Source organism: Sycon ciliatum, chromosome 2 (assembly GCF_964019385.1).
Source record: "Sycon ciliatum chromosome 2, ocSycCili1.1, whole genome shotgun sequence".
Classification (NCBI taxonomy): Eukaryota; Metazoa; Porifera; class Calcarea; order Leucosolenida; family Sycettidae; genus Sycon; species Sycon ciliatum.
The window spans coordinates 28,727,197-28,747,089 of record NC_088644.1 but is presented as its reverse complement, the minus strand read 5'-3'; the positions used below and the strand labels follow the sequence as shown (position 1 = coordinate 28,747,089).

General features: G+C 46.0%; 1 protein-coding gene across 2 annotated transcripts; it reads left to right on the top strand.

Annotated features, from left to right (window-relative positions):
- The first annotated feature begins 4,716 nt into the window (after positions 1-4,716).
- On the top strand, positions 4,717-9,449 carry LOC135810823 (uncharacterized). 2 transcript variants are annotated; one of them, XM_065324254.1, is made up of 5 exons: positions 4,717-4,774; positions 5,565-5,726; positions 5,998-6,153; positions 7,936-8,766; positions 9,254-9,449. In XM_065324254.1, exons 1-5 carry the CDS (start codon positions 4,724-4,726, stop codon positions 9,410-9,412), a joined length of 1,359 nt encoding a protein of 452 aa, XP_065180326.1. In that variant the 5' UTR covers positions 4,717-4,723; the 3' UTR covers positions 9,413-9,449. The 2 variants fall into 2 exon arrangements, with proteins under 2 accessions (XP_065180326.1, XP_065180327.1); XM_065324255.1 differs by having other exon boundaries at positions 4,739-5,203.
- The last annotated feature ends 10,444 nt before the right edge of the window (positions 9,450-19,893 follow it).

Sequence of the window (19,893 nt, the reverse complement as noted above, 5' to 3'; positions counted from 1 at the left end):
AGTGAATGATCTCCTTTATGACGTGCTCCATATCCCTACTCGCAGCGCAGCCCCATCCAGTCGCAACAAGTAGAGCAGCAACTACTTGTCAACACAGAGAATGGGGTAGTTTTGAAGTGTGCAAGTGCGGAAATTATTTCAGAGGCTCATATAAACCCCTCCTCAATTGACAGTCATTCATAGTTATACATTGCTTGTACATGTCGGTCGTTGCTCATTAGAGGTTTATTCCATAAATGGGTGAAGCTTTTTCGCGTCATCACTTCCACAATGCATAGTCCAAACCTCCAGGAGTTTGATGACGAATCAACTACATGTAGAACCAAATCCTCTATGGGTTGGATTCCTGTGCGTGGGAATAGTTCAGGAGGTATATTGTATAAGCCGTAATTTCATTGAGATTGCACCTATCTACACGTACCTTCTCCCTTGGTAAATTTAGCAGAACCTTGGTCTATCTACTTTGGTAATCCGTGTGCCATCGGCTGGCATGCTAACACAGATCTTTGATGCCTTTACATCAAAATGGATGCAGCATCCCGCAGCACATCTAGTCGCTCATTATCATGCAGCAGAGTGCTGGACAGCTGGCCGAGTGTGCCTCCTGCGAAATAATCCATTTCGAATCCTTCACAACGGCTGAACTTGTACCATATTGGTTTGTACGTTGCAATCAGCCGATCCATTTTCTCCACGCACATCTGTACATACATGTACATGTACATGGTTTTATGCAGTTCTTTGTACAGCATCTATGATCTTGTGTGTCGTACCTATATTGTACATGTACGTTTAGCAGGGTCGATTTTGTGTTAACTCGTAACATGTTGTCCTTTGTCATTATATTAATTTGATCCATGATTACATTGGCTCAACATCCGAGTACAAATTTGCAACAGGAATAATGCTACTTCGCGTACAGCTCGCAAGTAGCCCATGGCATGAGTGAGATCACCCATCGGGTTAACTCGTCTTCCCGTAAATGAGAATCAAATGAGAACACACTCCCTTTCAATTCTCTTATTGCAGGCAAATCTGCCTCGACTCCATCAATGTGCCTTAGCAGGCTAAGTACTTGTACGAGGACTAGATATTCCAAAGTTCATTTATTGGCAATTCACAATGTCAACTTGATTGTCAAGCCAAGCTCACCTGGTCTGGGAAATATATCTCCAGCTTCGGCATTGGAAAGTTCACATGTTTTACCAATTACCACAACGTGCAGGAAAAGGCGTTTATTACTATGACCGCTTGGTCATGTGCTGAGTAAAGTCGCTGACTCCACATCTTACAGAGCTATCAAATTTTCGATCAAGGCGAATGACTTCAAGAAACCCTGATGATGACGCCCCCTAACCAGATAGATCGTTTTTAGAAACATGTGAACTTTCCAATGCCGAAGCTGGAGATATGTTATTTCCCAGACCAGAAGAGCTTGGCTTGACATTGTGAATCGCCAAACAATGAACTTTGGAATATCTGCATTTCCCCTGACAACAGTTGGTAACAATAATCTGTCGTAGTAAAATTGAAACTAGTCCTCGTACAAGTACTTAACCTGCTAAGGCACATTGATGGAGTCGAGGCAGATTTGCCTGGAATATTGAGAATTGAAAGGGAGTGTAAATTTGAACTGGAATGGTGAGCCAATATCGTTATGATGAAGAAAGGAAAAGGACAAAATGTTACGAGTTATGACAAACTGTCCACCAACGTAACCAGATCTTATACAGCCAAGCGAGTGCGACAAAATGGCACAAAACTGACAAGGAGTACTGAGACATTCGGCGACCTGACACCTAGCTCCAACACTTCTCCAAGGCGCACACCAACAACCTTCAAATTACTTGGAAGGCTTTTAAATTGGTACTTGGTTCGTCTGTTTGACGAGTGTTTATATGATTTCTTTTACACTGACCTGTTGACGAGTACGAGTGTTTTGTCAGGCCCCACAGTCCGCAGATGTGCTGCAACAAACAGGTTTGTGTGAAAAAATTAGGTTTGTGTGTGTGTGTGTGTGTTTGGGGGGGGGGGGGTACGTGTGTACACCAAGCCAGTTGTATTGTGCAACTCTGCAAGTAAGCTCGTGACCAACAACGCTACATAATACATGTACATGTATGTGTATGTGTATGTGTATGTGTATGTGTATCTGGAATACATGTACAGTCAACTTCGCTAATAACGACGGCGGATATAACGACAATTCGCGAATAACGACATAATTTCCATGCCCAGAGCAAAGTCCCTTCCAACTGTGACACATACAATGAGACTTCGGGTATAACGACACTTCGCGAATAAGGACACTTTTCTGATGCCCCGCCGAGTGTCGTTATAAGCGAAGAAATTAGTTGACTGTACATATACATGTAGTAGTCGGATATACATGTAGCATAGGATCAAGCCATCGTCTACAACACTACAGATCTCATTCGATGGATACTGGTGATACTGAGGGTCAGCGCAGCACCTGTACACACTTTCTACATTCAACCCGCAAGCACAGGAATAGTTCATGCAAGTGCAGCATCTGCGTTGTTTGGCTACGGTGGAGTCATAACGCGGACATGAGATACCCGGATGGTGTCAGACACAGCACACATGCACATACAATCATACGAACAACACAACAACTCATTACTGTCCGCGCGCACAGCCACACGCACAAGAACACGCACGAATGGTTGCTGGTACATGTACATGTACATGTATAGCGCAATGTCCAAATAATTGGCGTGACTTCGTATCGCACATGATAATGATGGGATGGATACACGTCACGTGTACATGTACATGTATGTGTTTCGATATCTCGTGTCTTCATGAATATGACCTACGTGTACATGTACATGTAAAATACTCATGAACATCTAGAGTACCTTTGTCGGAACACTCTGTAGTACATGTATTTTCCCGGCCCACGAAACCCTCATGCATCATTTCAAGACCAACTTTCGTGGAACTAAGAGACCAGCAGCTAGCTGATTGCAACCTTGGCATTATGCTGTGATCACGAGAAAAGCACATCGGTGGTTCTCAGACTCAGTAGAATGTTATGTAAATCCGGTGTCCAGGCTTGCAGCTGGATGTACACTGACATTGTACAGGTAGTGGGCAGTACACGCATCACACATCAAGAGTGCATAAACATAAAATGTGCACATTGCTCTCGTTGTTGATGTTTGCAACTTTGCATCCTACAAACCTCGCATCGCGAGAGGCCCTTAAACGGCGCCTGGATTACTTGGAACTCTAACTCGCACACACATGGCCCACCATTATTGATGTTGTTTGAAGTTTGAAGAGAACCATGGGACAAAATAGCCAAGATGAGAGAAAGAGAGAGGGGGGGGGGGTGCAGAAAGCTAGAGTGCTATTCTTTCTGCTGCCCTTCTTACACACGGATTCGGCGAAGGTCTATTTCTGGAGATAACAAACCACAGCGTCGGCGAAGGTCGATGTCGGAGTGTCCTTCATGCTATTTCTTTGCCACCAGTGGATGTACATGTACATGTATACCATTGCTAGGTAAAGACAGAAAGTAGGCTGCAAGCAGCCCAGCAGTTTCTCTTCTTGTTATTCCTGGCCATTGTGTCCAGATGTTGGAGTCAAGCAAGCCGAGCCAGAGGAGGCATACGGCAATGAATGGCTTTGTCAGCTCTGCGTATACGCCACATCCAGCCACATTGTCTTCCAATATGATGGGTTTGTTTTTGAAGATCCTTCTCAACGAGTATATATAGCTAGGAAAGTTTTCATTTCGGTAGACAGCTACTTTCGAACGCAAAGTTGAGCCAAGCAAGAGAGAGAGAGAGAGAGAGAGAGAGAGAGAGAGAGAGAGAGAGAGAGAGAGAGAGAGAGAGAGAGAGAGAGAGAGAGAGAGAGAGAGAGAGAGAGAGAGAGAGAGAGAGAGAGAGAGAGAGAGAGAGAGAGAGAGAGAGAGAGAGAGAGAGAGAGAGAGAGAGAGAGAGAGAGAGAGAGAGAGAGAGAGAGAGAGAGAGAGAGAGAGAGAGAGAGAGAGAGAGAGAGAGAGAGAGTGAGAGAGAGAGAGAGAGAGAGAGAGAGAAATAGAGAGAAAGAGAGAGAGAAGTAAAAAGGAGCAGAAGAGGAGGTGTACCACTGTGTGTACAGTTCATTACTGTACACAGAAGGAAAAGCAAACGACAATTTGCAAAGCAAATAAGAAACACTGTGCTTGTCATCCACGAAGACAATGGCTCACATCAGAGGCTACGGCTCCGGGACAATCAGGCCGCTCTTTCGTTTCGTCTTGTTGGCGGCTACCTTCCATGCTCTGCTGTGGCATATGGCCGCGCATGCATCAACACCGATATCAGGGGACGGTCTTGTGAGGTTGAGTTTCGACGTGAGGCTCGACGACAGTTTGGACGAAAATGATGCCATTCTCTCTCCGCAACAGTGTCCAAGTATTGGGATGCTGCACCGAATGGTGTCCGTGATCCGTCGCTCGTCTCGCCTCCTCTATGCTGGAACAGGAAAACGCGCTTTCATTGACCATGTGAGAATTTTCCTGCCTTTCCACTGGCCACGCGACAACTTACCAGGGAACGCTCTCCAATGCGCCGGGGAAGCTGATCTCGGTAACCATGCGGTTACCATGGTGTCCGGAAGCAAGATGGCGGGTGATGTGTGTGGTGAAGCCGGAGACTTCGTCTTCGTAGCGCATGATGATGAACATCCAGGCAGCGGAAATCATTCGATGAACAAACAAACTCTCCGAGTGCCTCTCTCCCTTATCACCAATTGCAACGTAAGTACAATGTAGTGTTTTGTCCCTGCACTCGTTTACTCCTGCAGTACAATGCTACAGATAAAGATACTTGACGCGCCAGGGAGTCGGTCTGACTGGGTTCTTGCATCCGCAAGAACACCGCCATATCCTCAAGGCGCAGATGTAATGCAATGCAGATCCTAAAATAGCAAATGTTTTGGGGAGCAATGGTAGAAAGGAAGCAGAAATTCTCCTGTTTCTTCAAAGTGCCTAAAGATATTTTCAATTCGTAGACCCTCCGTCATAGGGTTTCTACCCATCGCTGCAATTTGGATATGCAGCAACTTCGGCTGCCGCTGGAATGCTGCAGAACGGAATTGCTATGACAGCATTGATCTAGCGGTGGTTGGCTGCTAGCTGTGGAGTGTTGAAGGAAGATGTCTTGCGGGCCAACGTGTGGTTATCATGGTAATGCTATCTCGGGGTTTGCAAGTATTTTACTCACTTGGTCAGGGTGGAGGCCAGACACTGAATCGAAGATCGGGGAGTCAGTGTTTCAACCAGGCCTCCGAGTCACATGCACATGTGCATATAATTCGGCGATAATCACGCAGCTAAATACAGAGCGCCAGAACAAAAGCTCACATGAATTTTAAAAGGATTCCATTTTGAAGTTGAATTCAGCTCGAGTCAGAATTCAACTGTCCAACATTCACAACCTTTTCAAGTTGCCGGTAATAATAATTCTTCGCTTTAAGAGTACACAAATGGACTGCATGTATGCCCATGGTTTTTCCTCACGGCATTTCATGACTGTTCTTGCATGCAGGTGTCCTGCCCAGATCCAGCAAACATCTTCCTAACTATTCTAGCCAAGCTACGCTGGGGACCTGCGTTTGTGAGCAGCTCAAGTGCTGCACAGAGTTCAGAATCCACTGCAGGAGGTGTTCTGTCTCCCATCTTGAAGAGCAGCATCTCTGGGTCATACGAGGTGAGAGGCCTAAGAATCGCCGTGTTGTCCTTCGCTGGAGGGTAAACACTTAGTTTATAGATCCTGAACCCTCAGATACAATTTTCTTCACAAACCCCAGTCCCAACATTTTCTACAACATACAATTGGCAATTTGGCATACTGAATGACACTCGGGTACCCAATCACTCCTGCAACTTTTATCTACACATACTGGAGTGGTGCTTTTGGACTATTCTTAGCTGTACTTGGCACGCTATTCTCTTATCAATGGAATATGCTCTTTCCACAGGTTTCCCCTACCAGTAATTATCAAGACTTGTCTTCGGGAAGCCCGCAAGACAATGCAGCAGGTTCAGTCCAGATGCTTACCAATCACCGTGACTTGAAGCCACTACTGAAACGCACTCCAGGCAATCACGGCCATTGTCCCAAGACAAACTTCAGGGTAGGTGTTTAAAGGTCAGTTCGAGTTTGAGTACTATAGGACCGAGGGCTAACTTCAGACTTGTAACAGGCAACATTTCTGAATGTTTCCATGCAGCTGAGTACTTTCAGACTTCAGGGTAGCTGTTTTAATGGTACTGTGATTGGTATAGAACAGAACTAACTACAGGCTCGTCACAAGCAACATTTCTGAATGTTTCCACGCAGCTGAGTACTTTTATTGCCTTCTCTTCACGTGCATACACTGAGGGGCAGAAAGTAGACTAACCAGTACAGTATCTGATACACAATGTAAACTGGTGATATAAACATCAGTAAGAGGTATGAAATAGTTGATAAATATGGTGGTAAAGATGGTGGTAAAGACACACCTGGCAATATGGCGGTAAACACACGCCTGCCCACACACGCTCTCTAGGCTGCAAAGTTCTGGCACAGAGCACTCCTTCTCACCACCACCACCATCAGTTCGCGCCTGGCGCCTGGTCGATGCATGGCTGGCGGTATCCGGCATAGCAGGCTGGTACATCAAGTAGCGCATGGCACATAGATGATGACACAGCAACGACATAGCTCGATTGCGACGTACGTTTCGTCCCCGCTGGACTCATCAGGCAAGCTTCTAGAAGATATTGCCAGGTGTGTCTTTACCACCATCTTTACCACCATATTTATCAACCATAAGTACAGCTGCAGTGGTGTCTTCAACTTCATTCTCCCGAGGTATGAAATAGTGCGGCTAAATTCAAAGTGACGAAACACAGAGAGAATATCACACACAAAATGCATAGAAAGCGTTGATTTTCAAGCATATAGACAAAATCACCGCAAGTCTTCTAATCATGTACATGCAGTATAAGTGTGAAGAGGTCAATGTACTTCAAAGTGGGGTGTGACATATGTATATAATACAACCCAACAGTTCGCCTCGGTTTGTATGATGGTTTATATTTCACGTACAAGCGTACTAGTGGGATGTATTATACTTATGCTGACCTTCATACAAACTGACAGTCAACTTCTTCCTGTTTCTATGGTGGCGGTCTATATGGGGTTTGTATGGGGTTTGTATGAGGATTATATGCCCAGTATAAGCCGCCAGCATGATGGGCAAGTTGACTGGAAGTTTGTATGAAAGGTCATCATAAAGTGTGATATAACAATAGACAACACATGTACAGAACTAGTGATGCCCTGTATCTATTAGAAGAGAAGCAAAGAAAATACCAGTGGAATGAGTACCTGAAATGTTGCCAGGGAGAAGTCTGAAGTTAGTTCAGTTCTTGAGTCCGTTTTCACAACAGTGCCCTAAGAAGCTAACTGAATTCATTTACTTTACTTTTACATAGTATAAGATTCGGATACAGAGAGACCAGCATACAGGCACCATAATGATGTGCTTGCCTTCAGCGATGCCTATATGAGCCGTCAGATGCAAAAAGGTACCTTATGACGTTTTGCTCGCAGTTGAGAAAATCGCGTTCGAAAAAGTATTTTCTGTGAATATGTGATCGATAGTCCGGATAGTTTCCAGGGTAACTCGGTGATGAATTGAGATTTTTGGACCTGGGTTTTTGCACGACACTCTCCTGACCAGGTTGTATCTGAAACAATCGTTAACTCGATTTGGCCAAAAATGTCATAAGGTACCTTTTTGCATCTGACGGCTCATATATGGATAATAGTGTTCAGTCACGATCTGCTTCTATCCACCGTCCATGCATTAGTGTGAGAATAACACCCTCTGTGTATGATGTCCTATATGTGTGGGAATGCAATGCAGATACTCCGGGAATGCTTTGGCGAGGCCACTGTCTTTCTGGTGGACACATCCCCGAATGTGACGGACGCTTTCCTTGTGGCAGCTGGCAACGCCATGATGGAGTTTGTGACAACAGCATCACGCACCACTGCTGGCAGTATTGCAGTGATGGCGTATGGAGCAGCTCGCAGTTACTCTGGCCAGGCGCAAATGATCTTCAACAACGAACCCAGGACTTCGAAGGGCAAGCGCCTCCTGAGAAAGCGTATCAAAAGTATCGCACGAAGGCCATCGATCTCTGATGCTCCTGATTTGCCCAGTGCAATCAGGCTGACTGACCAACTGCAAAGCAAGTCACAAATTTGGCACGACATCATAGTGATGAATCCAAACGGTATCAGATATATCACACCATCTGGACATACATATCAAAACCTGGAATTGCCGTTCCCCTCTTCTTCTCAAGCATCTCCATGTTCCAACGAGAGCACCACCAAGTCTTCAAAGGATTGCCTGGCCTATCTTCGTGACAGTCTCTTTACTCACTACCTGTGGAAGCCGAGAAGTATCTTTGAAGACAATGTCATGTTGTGCACGCAAGATCTGCCCTACATGATGCTTCCTGCCCAATGGCCCAGACAAACTCAAACATGTGCTGGATCTCTGAGCAACAGCACCAGTGCTTCATCCACCTCGTGGTGCCTCAATGTGAAGATTCACAAACTGCACGCTCAGAAGGTGAGGCGTTTCCAGAGCGATGGCCAGAACTTCACCCTGACTTTGCACATCAGGTCAAGCTCAGTGCAGCAGACCGTGAACTTTGAACAACACTCCAGCAGGTTTCTTGAAGCGGTGAGTGAGAAACTTTGTATTTCTAATAACTCATGGAATGTGTGCTGATGACTTTATGCCACTAGCACTTCCTGCTGGTGCCATTCAATACCAAAGACATCAAACAGTGATGAAATCACATAACCCGACTTGATGGAAGTGTTGCCGCAAGTACAGGAGATTCTGCTATTGCTATCATTTGATATAGTAGAACATTGCAGTCATCTAAAAGAGAAGTGGGCTCCTCCCAATACTAGCTGGAGATCGCACCTTGTGCAGACTTGATTGACTCGCGATCACCACATACCTCAAATGCAGCAAGCAGCTATTGTATGGTGCTCAGCATGGTGTTGTCACTTGTCAGCCACCGCAGAACCATCTTAGCGAGGTGCCGATTACCTTCATCAAAATTTTGGAAAACCTCGATTGTGGAAAACATTGGTTAGCTGGCTTGCCTGCCGCAATATCCCAAGTTGTACACTGGTTCTTTTTTTGTATTGTGGCACAGGTTGTGACGGTTCCAATCACACCAGGAATCCAGTTAGCAGAGCACGGAGTAGTGCACTTCAGCATATCAACCACCTTGCCAGACAACAGTGCAGAGCAGTCTCTCGCTGTCACTGCCACAGCCCGTTTGGTTTGTGGACACACGCCGTGTACTGCTTAGGCCGGTTAGAGCAGCTCGCGCTGAACAACCAAGTCTACAGCGATGTCACCATCACATGTGCTGGTGCATCATGGTGTCCGTACTAGCGTTGTAGATTGCAAGCCCCTACGGACGGCTCTCTCAGAACCTTGTACATCTAACGGTATGATGCATGTGGCCAAGTAAGCAATGCATACTGAACTGAATGCCTGCAACTGTAAAATCCTGATGCACATGTGTGGAGTTTCAGTTAGTTACCATTGACATTGTCACTACTACTAGTACTAGTCAACTGATATGCGGCATTGCATTATCATAGTGCCTCCAGTACTGATCATCGCGGCTGTATTCCTGATGGTATATGTACACTGTTATACTGTGACCTCTGCATGGCTGTTGTCTCCTTGTGATACACATTCCTGCGCATGCACACGTGAGTGTGTGTGTGTGTGTGTGTGTGTGTGTGTGTGTGTGTGTGTGTGTGTGTGTGGCGGTCAATTCATCAGTCTTGCAAGCTGTTGAATGGTGTAATCCCAGCACAAGTTGCTATGTCTAAAACATAGCTGTTCGCTATCATCGCTCCCGCGATGGGCATGTCTGAGGTCTGAGGTGTGTGTGTGCGTGCGTGCTTGCTTACTTGCTGTATGACATGATAGGACCAGCGCATAGCACAAGCTATATGCCTAGCTATTTGGACTACTCACTGGGTGCTCAATAGACATTGCATGCAATGCTTTCTACGTGCCACTTGTTCGGGAGTGTTCTCCCTACTATCCACACCATAACCATAGTTCAGTAAGCAGAACTCTCTGTCACAATTCTATGAACTAATCTCAATCGGTTCTGTTCTGGCTGATGGTGGATAACTGTGATGTTGGGTTTACACTGCGTGCCATTCCGTGGTGTGTCTACCACTATGATAGCCGCCCAAGTGAGCTGGCTAGAAATCATTCTAATGGAATCTACGGTGCCAAGCCAGTAGTGCCAATGGAGCCCAGGCTACAATGCAATGAAATACTGCGCAGTACAATGAAATGTCAGAATAAAACTCAGTGCCTGCAACATACTAGAGCATGGGGCAAAAGCGGAGCCTCCCCCAGCCTCATTGTTACTTGAGCCACTTGGCTATACATGTACGTTCAAAACTAGCTACCACCACATCAGGTCACGAACTGAAACAGGAGAAATACATGACAAAGTTGACAATAGTGAACATGTTACACCATGGAAACGAGTTCAGAGTAACTCCACTGTAACTAGATACTATATACAGTCAGAAAGTGCAACAACATACATGTATGTCCATAATATTATGTCCTTTTCCTTTCTATTTTTATTATTGGCTCAATACCCGAGTTTCAAATATTACACTATATAGGTTATGCGAATGATGTCATGGGATGAATCTGCGGATTTCTAACCGGCACCAAGTATACAGCGAGTTGCTAAAATACCTCTAGTGCCTGCTTCGTAGGTAGATCTACAATGATGAGTGCACATTGGATCATAAGGTGGGGCGCACACTGATAACAGTTAGAATGATGAACAATGTATGTCCGGTTGTATGGAGAACTTTTCCCTCATCAGGGTTAAAAGTTAAATGACAAGACGTTCAAAAGCAGAATGTACAGCTGTACTTCAGGAGTACATAATACTATTGTAGATATACAGTTTAACAATCAGCTTGAAACGGATGTAATGCCTCTGTTAAAAACAGTTGGAAAGTGATGTTTCCATGTTGATGTATGTGACATTAGTTGGACGGTGGGTTGTGTGACTCATCTTATCAATCATTGGGTACAATCCAGGTTAACCCAGCTGCCTAGGTGGCTAGTGGCGTTCAGTCAAATCAGCGCTTTCATGTTGCGATGGAACGGTCTGCGAAGAATACGTGTCACTTCACAGCAATGATGTGAATTCTGGTGCTAGTGCAGCAGGGTCTTTGCTGTCTTCATCAGCATCGTAATAATGAGTACAGTGTATGCGGCAAACACATCTGAGCCATAGGCATAGCCATTCCATGCATTGAACTGACGGGATGCAAGAGCATCCATCAGACGTCATGACCCACAAGCCAGCACACAATGATCACAATGTTTGGACACATCCAAGCTACCTCCACCGGCATTCAATGCTTTGAATTGACGGGATAGGAGGCAAGAGCATCCACAGGAGTAGACGTCATGAACAGTGAGTGTGGGACAGCTCCAAGCTTCCTGCAATAGAATTTCGAAGCATTGCTTGGCAAGGAATGGATCCAGCAGGTTTGATCGCACTGGACACCTTCGACGTGCCTGCATCATCCAGAGGAGATACCTTTGCAAGGACAAGGTGTTTGTTTAGCTCCTCTGTGACGTGCTCCATATCCATACGCACAGCTCCATCGAGTCGCAACAGGTAGAAAAGCAGCCTGTCAACACATTCGGGTAGTTTTGAGGTACGCAAGCCTGGGAATTTCAGAGGCTCATACAAACCCCTCATCAATTGACGGTCATTCATCCTGATGAACTGCTTGTACATATCGTTACTCATTAGAGCTTTGCTCCATAACGGGGGGAAGCTTTTCCGCGTCATGACTTCCAGAATACATAGTCCAAACCTCCAGAAGTCTGCTGACGAATCAACTAGAACTAAATCCTCAGTGGGTTGGATTCCTGGGCGTGGGAATAGTTCAGGAGGTCGATATGCAGCAGTATCATTGAGATTGCACCTATCCACCTTCTCCCCGGTAAATTTAGCAGAACCTAGGTCGATCCACTTGGCAACGCGTGTGCCGTCGGCTCCCATGCTTACACAGATGTTCAATGGCTTCACATCAAAATGGATAATGTGCAGAGAGTTGAGGAAGTGGAGACCGGATGCAGCATCCCGCAGCAAACCTAGTCGCTCATTATCATGCCGCAGAGTCCGGGATAGCTGGCCAAGTGTGCCTTCTGCGAAATAGTCCATTTCGAATCCTTCACAACTGCTGAACTTATACCAAATTGGTTTGCACGTTGCAATCAGCCGATCAATCTTCTCCTGCCGAATTTTCTCCTCGCACCTCTGTACATACATGGTTATAAGGAGTTCTTTGTACAGCATCTTAGGTGCGTACCTATGTTGAGCAGGGTGGATTTTGTGTAATTTCAGCACAGTTGGACTGGCTTCAGTGCTTTCGGAGCCCTTCTTGGTGGTGACCTTCATCACAAGTCTGCTCGTTGCATCTGAACTATAGATACATTCGCCTGGGTCCTTCACATCCTCGACTTGCGGTGTTTCGATCGTAACAGGTTTGCTGGACTTGCATATGGCCTTGGCTCGTTCGAAGTTATCCGGGTGTGGAATGGTGTAGCGAAACATAGTGAAACAGTCCTCCAAAAAGCACTCCTCCACAGTGCGCGAATCTCCCGTTGCCATTGCTTCTACGGCTTGTGTTCCTGCTGACGCTGCGTGCCGGTAACTAAGTACTTCGTTTCCTCGATAGTGAGCAGAAGGGAATAGGAATGCGCCACGTTTCAAACCAATCTTCAAACCTTCGGTCAATATACCCTGCCACAACAGACCTCTCTCTGTATCTGTTTCTCGACGGGTTGCACTCCCGGCTTTGGCTGGATAAAATACGAGTATTGTATCACTTTGAAGAAGGGCTGAGGCTTCCTGCAGCTTCATCTCTGAAAGGAATTCGGGTGGACACACCCATTGCCATAGCGCTGCACATCACATCCGAACCAGTTCCGTTATTTTTACAACGTAACGGTTTCGGCACTTGGCCATCGTCAGGTAATAACAATGAATACCGTGGAAGCCACACAAGAGCAGCATATATACGCAGAGTGTAGCGCCAAAAAAAGATGCGAATTATGTCACCTAGTATGCAGAAGGGGGGGGGGCAGAGAGAGAGAAAGTGCACCTAGCACATCTCGGAGAAGAAGCAGCAGAAGGTAGCGCGCCATTGCATTGTGCTCTGTGAAGTGAGGGCGCTTGCGATGGCGTTACGCAGAGTGTAGCGCCATAAAAAAGGGGATGCGAGTTATGTCACCTCTATGCAGATGGGGGAGAGAAGGTGCAACTGTGCACATCACGGGGAAGAAGAGCGCGCCATTGTGCTCTTCGAAGTGAGGATACAATCATGCCAAATAATTATGGTGTTAATTCTAGCACAATACAGGAGGGGAGCACGGAGGCCCATGCGCCAAATTCCCCGCCAATGCACTATGAGCTAGGTTAATAACAGAATGTGTGAGAAAAGCAGACAACTGCGAAATCCCACACTTCCATGCCAAAGTGTTACCACCAGGGACGCGACGGGGCATCAGGAACAGAATGGATTTGAGTGACCCGCCTCATATTATATTCAGTGATATTGAAAAAAAGAGTAGCAGCAGGGGAAGCTGAGAAAATTCACAATAAATCCCATCCGGTGCTTATGTTGACATGGGGCGTAGCATCACGAATCTCAATCGCCTTGCGCAGTTTGCGACGGGCTCGATCAGGCTCTCTCCCTATTACTTCAACTGCAGAGAATGCACTTTGCCCATAGTTGAGCTTGCATCCAGGGTGAGTGGTACGAAAAAGTTGGCCCCATGGCTTGTTGAGTTCCTGTCGTCTTGCCTCACCATTATGTTCTTCCAGGCGAGTTTTCAGAAAGCGGCCAGTCTCACCAACATGTTGTTCCGGACATTCTTTGCACTGCAGCTGATATACAACATTCTTCTGCATACATACATCCTGTCCCCCGGATATACAGGCCCCCCACATTCTCATACAGCGCTACAAGACCCACCCTCACCTGGCATAATATACAGTGTAGTATACCGGCATGGTCGGCACCCATATCCTCATGTTGCCTGATGTTTGGGAGAGCATGAAACTTGAAGCAGCAACAAACAAGCCTTGATTGTCCTTGTTGTTCTGTAAATCTGTACATTATCTGTAGGGCATATTCAAAAACATTGGCTGTGGCAGCAGTATTGGATACATGCAGGCAACTTCATTCATGTCAAATTCCCAATGGCTTCACATTCAAAAGCCAGCCGTTTCCAGTATGTGACCATTGCTCAACTACAATTACAGCATTATTGGAAATAATGACTGATCTTATTAGAATGCTGTCCGCAAAGAAATATTTGTTCATAGAACGGGAGTCGGGATGTATGGCTTAACTTGGCTTTATATTAAATTTTACAAAATTCACAATACCATGAAACAATCAAGTCATTTCCACTGCAGAATAAGACTTTTTTTTAAGAGTAGACAAGAGGCATATCTACATTTCACAACTGTCCAGATGATTAGAGTGTAGCGTAGCGATGAGAAGCATAAAAATTTTGCAGAAGCAGGCATGTGACCGTGTGAATATAACATGGAAGTAGAAAAGAGAGACTCAGAGAGTACCTGAAGAACTGAGTCTGATCAGGTGAGTCCAGCACAAATCGGAAATCATTCATCACAAATTAAAGTTGCTTTGCCAAGGAATGGAAAACCTTACACACACACCATCTTCAATCCAAGTGCAAAAATAATTCTCAATTATTTTTCTCTATTTTTGCAACGAAGAGACCACTTGGATTGAAGATGGTGTGTGTGGAAGGTTTTCCATTGAAGTGGCTGCAGTGGAGCTTGCGCACATTAAGAAATGTTTTGCCAAGGAAAGTTCTAAAATGTGGAAAAAAATGAGGGAAATATGGATACAAGCTAACTGTCCTAATGGCCAGCACTAAACCGAGTGGTGTCCAAGTGTTCATGGACTTGCCTGCTAAAACTCTTCCCCGGACATTGGTTTTACATCTACTTCTATTGGCTCTTCATCATCTTGGTCGATCTGGAGGTTGGGCTCTACCATCTCCGAGCATTGGTCTGGGACATAGCCACCATCATCATCACCACCGCCACTGGCACGACTGTCCTCAGCTCCAGCAGTAGCAGCATCTTCCAGTGCTGATGACGTCATTAGTATGCCAACAGTACAGCTAGCTTGTTTTATGTTGTTCAGTGATGCCTGATGGCTTCATCGCAGTCAGTGGTCGATTCCAGACCAGGTAATCAAAAGCACAACCATTGACAATTTTGTTACTTTTGCTTGTACTCGGCGTGTCATTGGTGGAAGCAGTATTATTAGCAGCGGTATCTGCTGGCTGGCTCTCCAGCTCATCAAGCACTGACTGCAGATCTCTTACCCCCCCCCCCCCCCCCCTACTGTTTTGCGGCGAATTGAGCGCAGCTTGTCATCCCCATGTGACTCGACGGTGTCCAGACGAAGCATAGTGCGAGTCAGTGTGTCTTCCAGGTGCAGGAAAGTCTTGCTTTGCTTGGTGTCAGTAAACGACGTCACCACTTCATGGCGAACAGCATCAATTTGTTTCGTCACCGCCAAGATGGCTGCAAAGCTGGCCAACAACGCTGCTCTATCCAGGTATCCAGCTGCGTAACTGCAGCGACTTCGATCTCGGGTTCGACATCAGTGCAGTGTGTACAGGTGACGATAGACTAGTGCACTCATTCCAGCACTGGGTGGTGTAGTTACTGCTGCTGCTAGTATTATAATAATTGGTGTTATCGAGCTTGGTTACTCATCCTCTGAACTTTCTTGACTGCTTGCCTCATAAGCAGGCTGTAGTATGGCATGGTTACTGAGAGGTGATGTCGGAGATTTGCCTTGGGTATGTCTCCTGTCCAGCAAATCAGCCAGGGCGCGCTCATCCACTGGTTTGGCTTCGTCTTCAGATACGCAGTCCCCCAACTGGCCCAAGACGAAATGATAGTAGCAGACTGGCCGAAATTAAAAAAAATAAAAAATACGCAGTCAATGACAGGGTAGCGCTGGTGCTGCTACAACACGTAGAACTGGTCGACGGAGATTTTCCTCCACTGCACTCGGCGCAGGACTCGACTAGCGGTTCTGGTAGACGTCACTGGAGTTCGTTTGCTCACTGCCGGACTACAGGCGTGAATGAAAGCCGAGTGAACATGATTGTGGTGATTGGTCGCGGCACCTTGCCTGAGAAGTTGCAGCTGAAGCAGGTGCACGTCTTGGCATGGTCGGCGGCCGCGACATCCAGAAGCCTGGTCGCTCGTCTTGTAATGACTCGTCCGATTCATGAGCAGGAATATACAGTGGGCGAGTTGCCAAGTCTGCCATCTTGCCATTTCCGCTGGCCGCTGGCTAGAAATCCTTGTGTCCTTGTGCCTTCGCAAGGAAAAGGTGTTCTTTTATCTCCTTTATGACGTGCTCCATATCCCTACTCGCAGCCCCATCGAGTCGCAACAAGCTACTTGTCAACACAGTGAGTGGGGTAGTTTTGAAGTGTGCAAGTGTGGAAATTATTTCAGAGGCTCATATAAACCCCTCCTCAATTGACAGTCATTCATAGTTATACATTGCGTGTACATGTCGGTCGTTGCTCATTAGAGCTTTAATCCATAAATGGGTGAAGCTTTTTCGCGTCATCACTTCCACAATGCATAGTCCAAACCTCCAGGAGTTTGATGACGAATCAACTACATGTAGAACCAAATCCTCTATGGGTTGGATTCCTGTGCGTGGGAATAGTTCAGGTCTATTGTATAAGCCGCTATATCATTGAGATTGCACCTATCTACCTGCTCCCTTGTAAATTTAGCAGAACCTTGGTCTATCTACTTTGGCAATCCGTGTGCCATCGGCTCATTATCATGCAGCAGAGTGCGGGACAGCTGGCCAAGTGTGCCTTCTGCGAAATAATCCATTTCGAATTCTTCACAACTGCTGAACTTGTACCATATTGATTTGCACGTTTCAATCAGCCGATCCATTTTCTCCTGCCGAATTTTCTCCACGCACATCTGTACATACATGTACAATGTACATTGTTATAAGCAGTTCTTTGTGTCGTACCTCCATTGTACATGTACATGTACGTTTCGCAGTGTCGATTTTGTGTAAACTCGTAACATGTTGTCCCTTTTCAATTATTAATTTGATCCATGATTACATTGGCTCAACATCCGAGTACAAATTGGCAACAGGAATAATGCTACTTCGCGAATTGCTCGCAAGTAGCCATGGCATGAGTGAGATCACCCATCGGGTTAACTCGTCTGCCCGTAAATGAGAATCAAATGAGAACACACTCCCTTTCAATTCTCTTATTGCAGGCAAATCTGCCTCGACTCCATCAATGTGCCTTAGCAGGCTAAGTACTTGTACGAGGACAGTTTAAATTTTACTACAACAGATTATTGGTTAATACCAACTAGCCATTGGCGGACTATGCTCGGCCAATCGTCAAATTATGACCAACAACGCTACATAATACATGTACGATACATGTATCATAAATGTTTAGTTTACTGTTGAAATGTAACGTCAACGTGTTACTGAAGTACATGTACATGTGCATGACTATGTGTATCTGAAATACATGTAAGTACATGTACATGTGTATGTGTATCTGAAATACATGTTCATGTAGTAGTCGGATATACATGTAGCATAGGATCAAGCCATCGTCTAACGTTACAACACTACAGATCTGACGAGTCCACAAAGGACGAAACAGTTCTGTCCGCAGATTGAGGATCTCATTCGATGGATACTGGTAATACTGAGGGTCAGCGCAGCACCTGTACACACTTCTACATTCAACCCGCAACCACAGGAATAGTTCATGCAAGTGGAGCATCTGCGTTGTTTGGCTACAGTGAAGTCATAACGCGGACATGAGATACCCGGATGGTGTCAGACACAGCACACATGCACATACAATCAGACGAACAACACAACAACTCATTACTGTCCGCGCGCACAAGCACACGCACAAGAACACGCACGAATGGTTGCTGGTACATGTACATGTACATGTATAGCGCAATGTCCAAATAATTGGCCTGACTTCGTATCGCACATGATAATGATGGGATGGATACACGTCACATGTACATGTACATGTATGTGTCTCGATATCTCGTGTCTTCATGAATATGACCTCTGATATGTACATGTGAAATACTCATGAACATCTCGAGTACCTTTGTCGGAACACTCTGTAGTATTTTCCTGGCTCACGAAACCCTCATGCATCATGACAAGACCAACTTTCGTGGGTAAGAGACCAGCAGCTAGCTGATTGCAACCTTGCCATTATGCTGTGATCACGAGAAAAGCACATCGGTGGTTCTCAGACTCAGTAGAATGTTATGTAAATCCGGTGTCCAGGCTTGCAGCTGGATGTACACTGACATTGTACAGGTAGTGGGCAGTACACGCATCACACATCAAGAGTGCATAAACATAAAATGTGCACATTGCTCTCGTTGTTGATGTTTGCAACTTTGCATCCTACAAACCTCGCATCGCGAGAGGCCCTTAAACGGCGCCTTGATTACTTGGAACTCTAACTCGCACACACATGGCCCAACATTATTGATGTTGTTTGAAGTTTGAAGAGAACCATGCGGCAAAATAGCCAAGATGAGAGAGAAAGAGAAGGGGGGGGGGGTGCAGAAAGCTAGAGCGCTCTTCTTTCTGCTGCCCTTCTTACACACGGATTCGGCGAAGGTCTATTTCTGGAGACAACAAACCACAGCGTCGGCGAAGGTTGATGTCGGAGTGTCTGTCCTTCATGCTATTTCTTTGCCACCAGTGGATGTACATGTACATGTATGCCATTGCTAGGTAAAGACAGAAAGTAGGCTGCAAGCAGCCCAGCAGTTTCTCTTCTTGTTATTCCTGGCCATTGTGTCCAGATGTTGGAGTCAAGCAAGCCGATCCAGAGGAGGCAAACGGCAATGAATGGCTCTGTCAGCTCTGCGTACACGCCACATTCAGCCACATTGTCTTCCAATATGATGGGTTTGTTTTTAAAGATCCTTCTCAAAGAGAATAAATAGCTAGGAAAGTTTTCATTTCGGTAGACAGCTACTTTCGAACGCAAAGTTGAGCCAAGCAAAAGAGAGAGAAGGAGAGAGAGAGAGAGAGAGAGAGAGAGAGAGAGAGAGAGAGAGAGAGAGAGAGAGAGAGAGAGAGAGAGAGAGAGAGAGAGAGAGAGAGAGAGAGAGAGAGAGAGAGAGAGAGAGAGAGAGAAGAGAGAGAGAGAGAGAAGTAAAAAGGAGCAGAAGAGGAGGTGTACCACTGTGTGTACAGTTCATTACTGTACCCAGAAGGAAAAGCAAACGACAATCTGCAAATAAGAAACACTGTGCTTGTCATCAAGGAAGACAATGGCTGACATCAGAGGCTATGGCTCCGGGACAATCAGGCCGCTCTTTCGTTTCGTCTTGTTGGCGGCTACCTTCCATGCTCTGCTGTGGCATATGGCCGCGCACGCATCAACACCGATATCAGGGGACGGTCTTGTGAGGTTGCGTTTCGACGTGAGGCTCGACGACAGTTTGGACGAAAATGATGCCATTCTCTCTCCGCAACAGTGTCCAAATATTGGGATGCTGCATCGAATGGTGTCTGTGATCCGTCGCTCGTCTCGCCTCCTCTATGCTGGAACAGGAAAACGCGCCTTCATTGACGATGTGAGAATTTTCCTGCC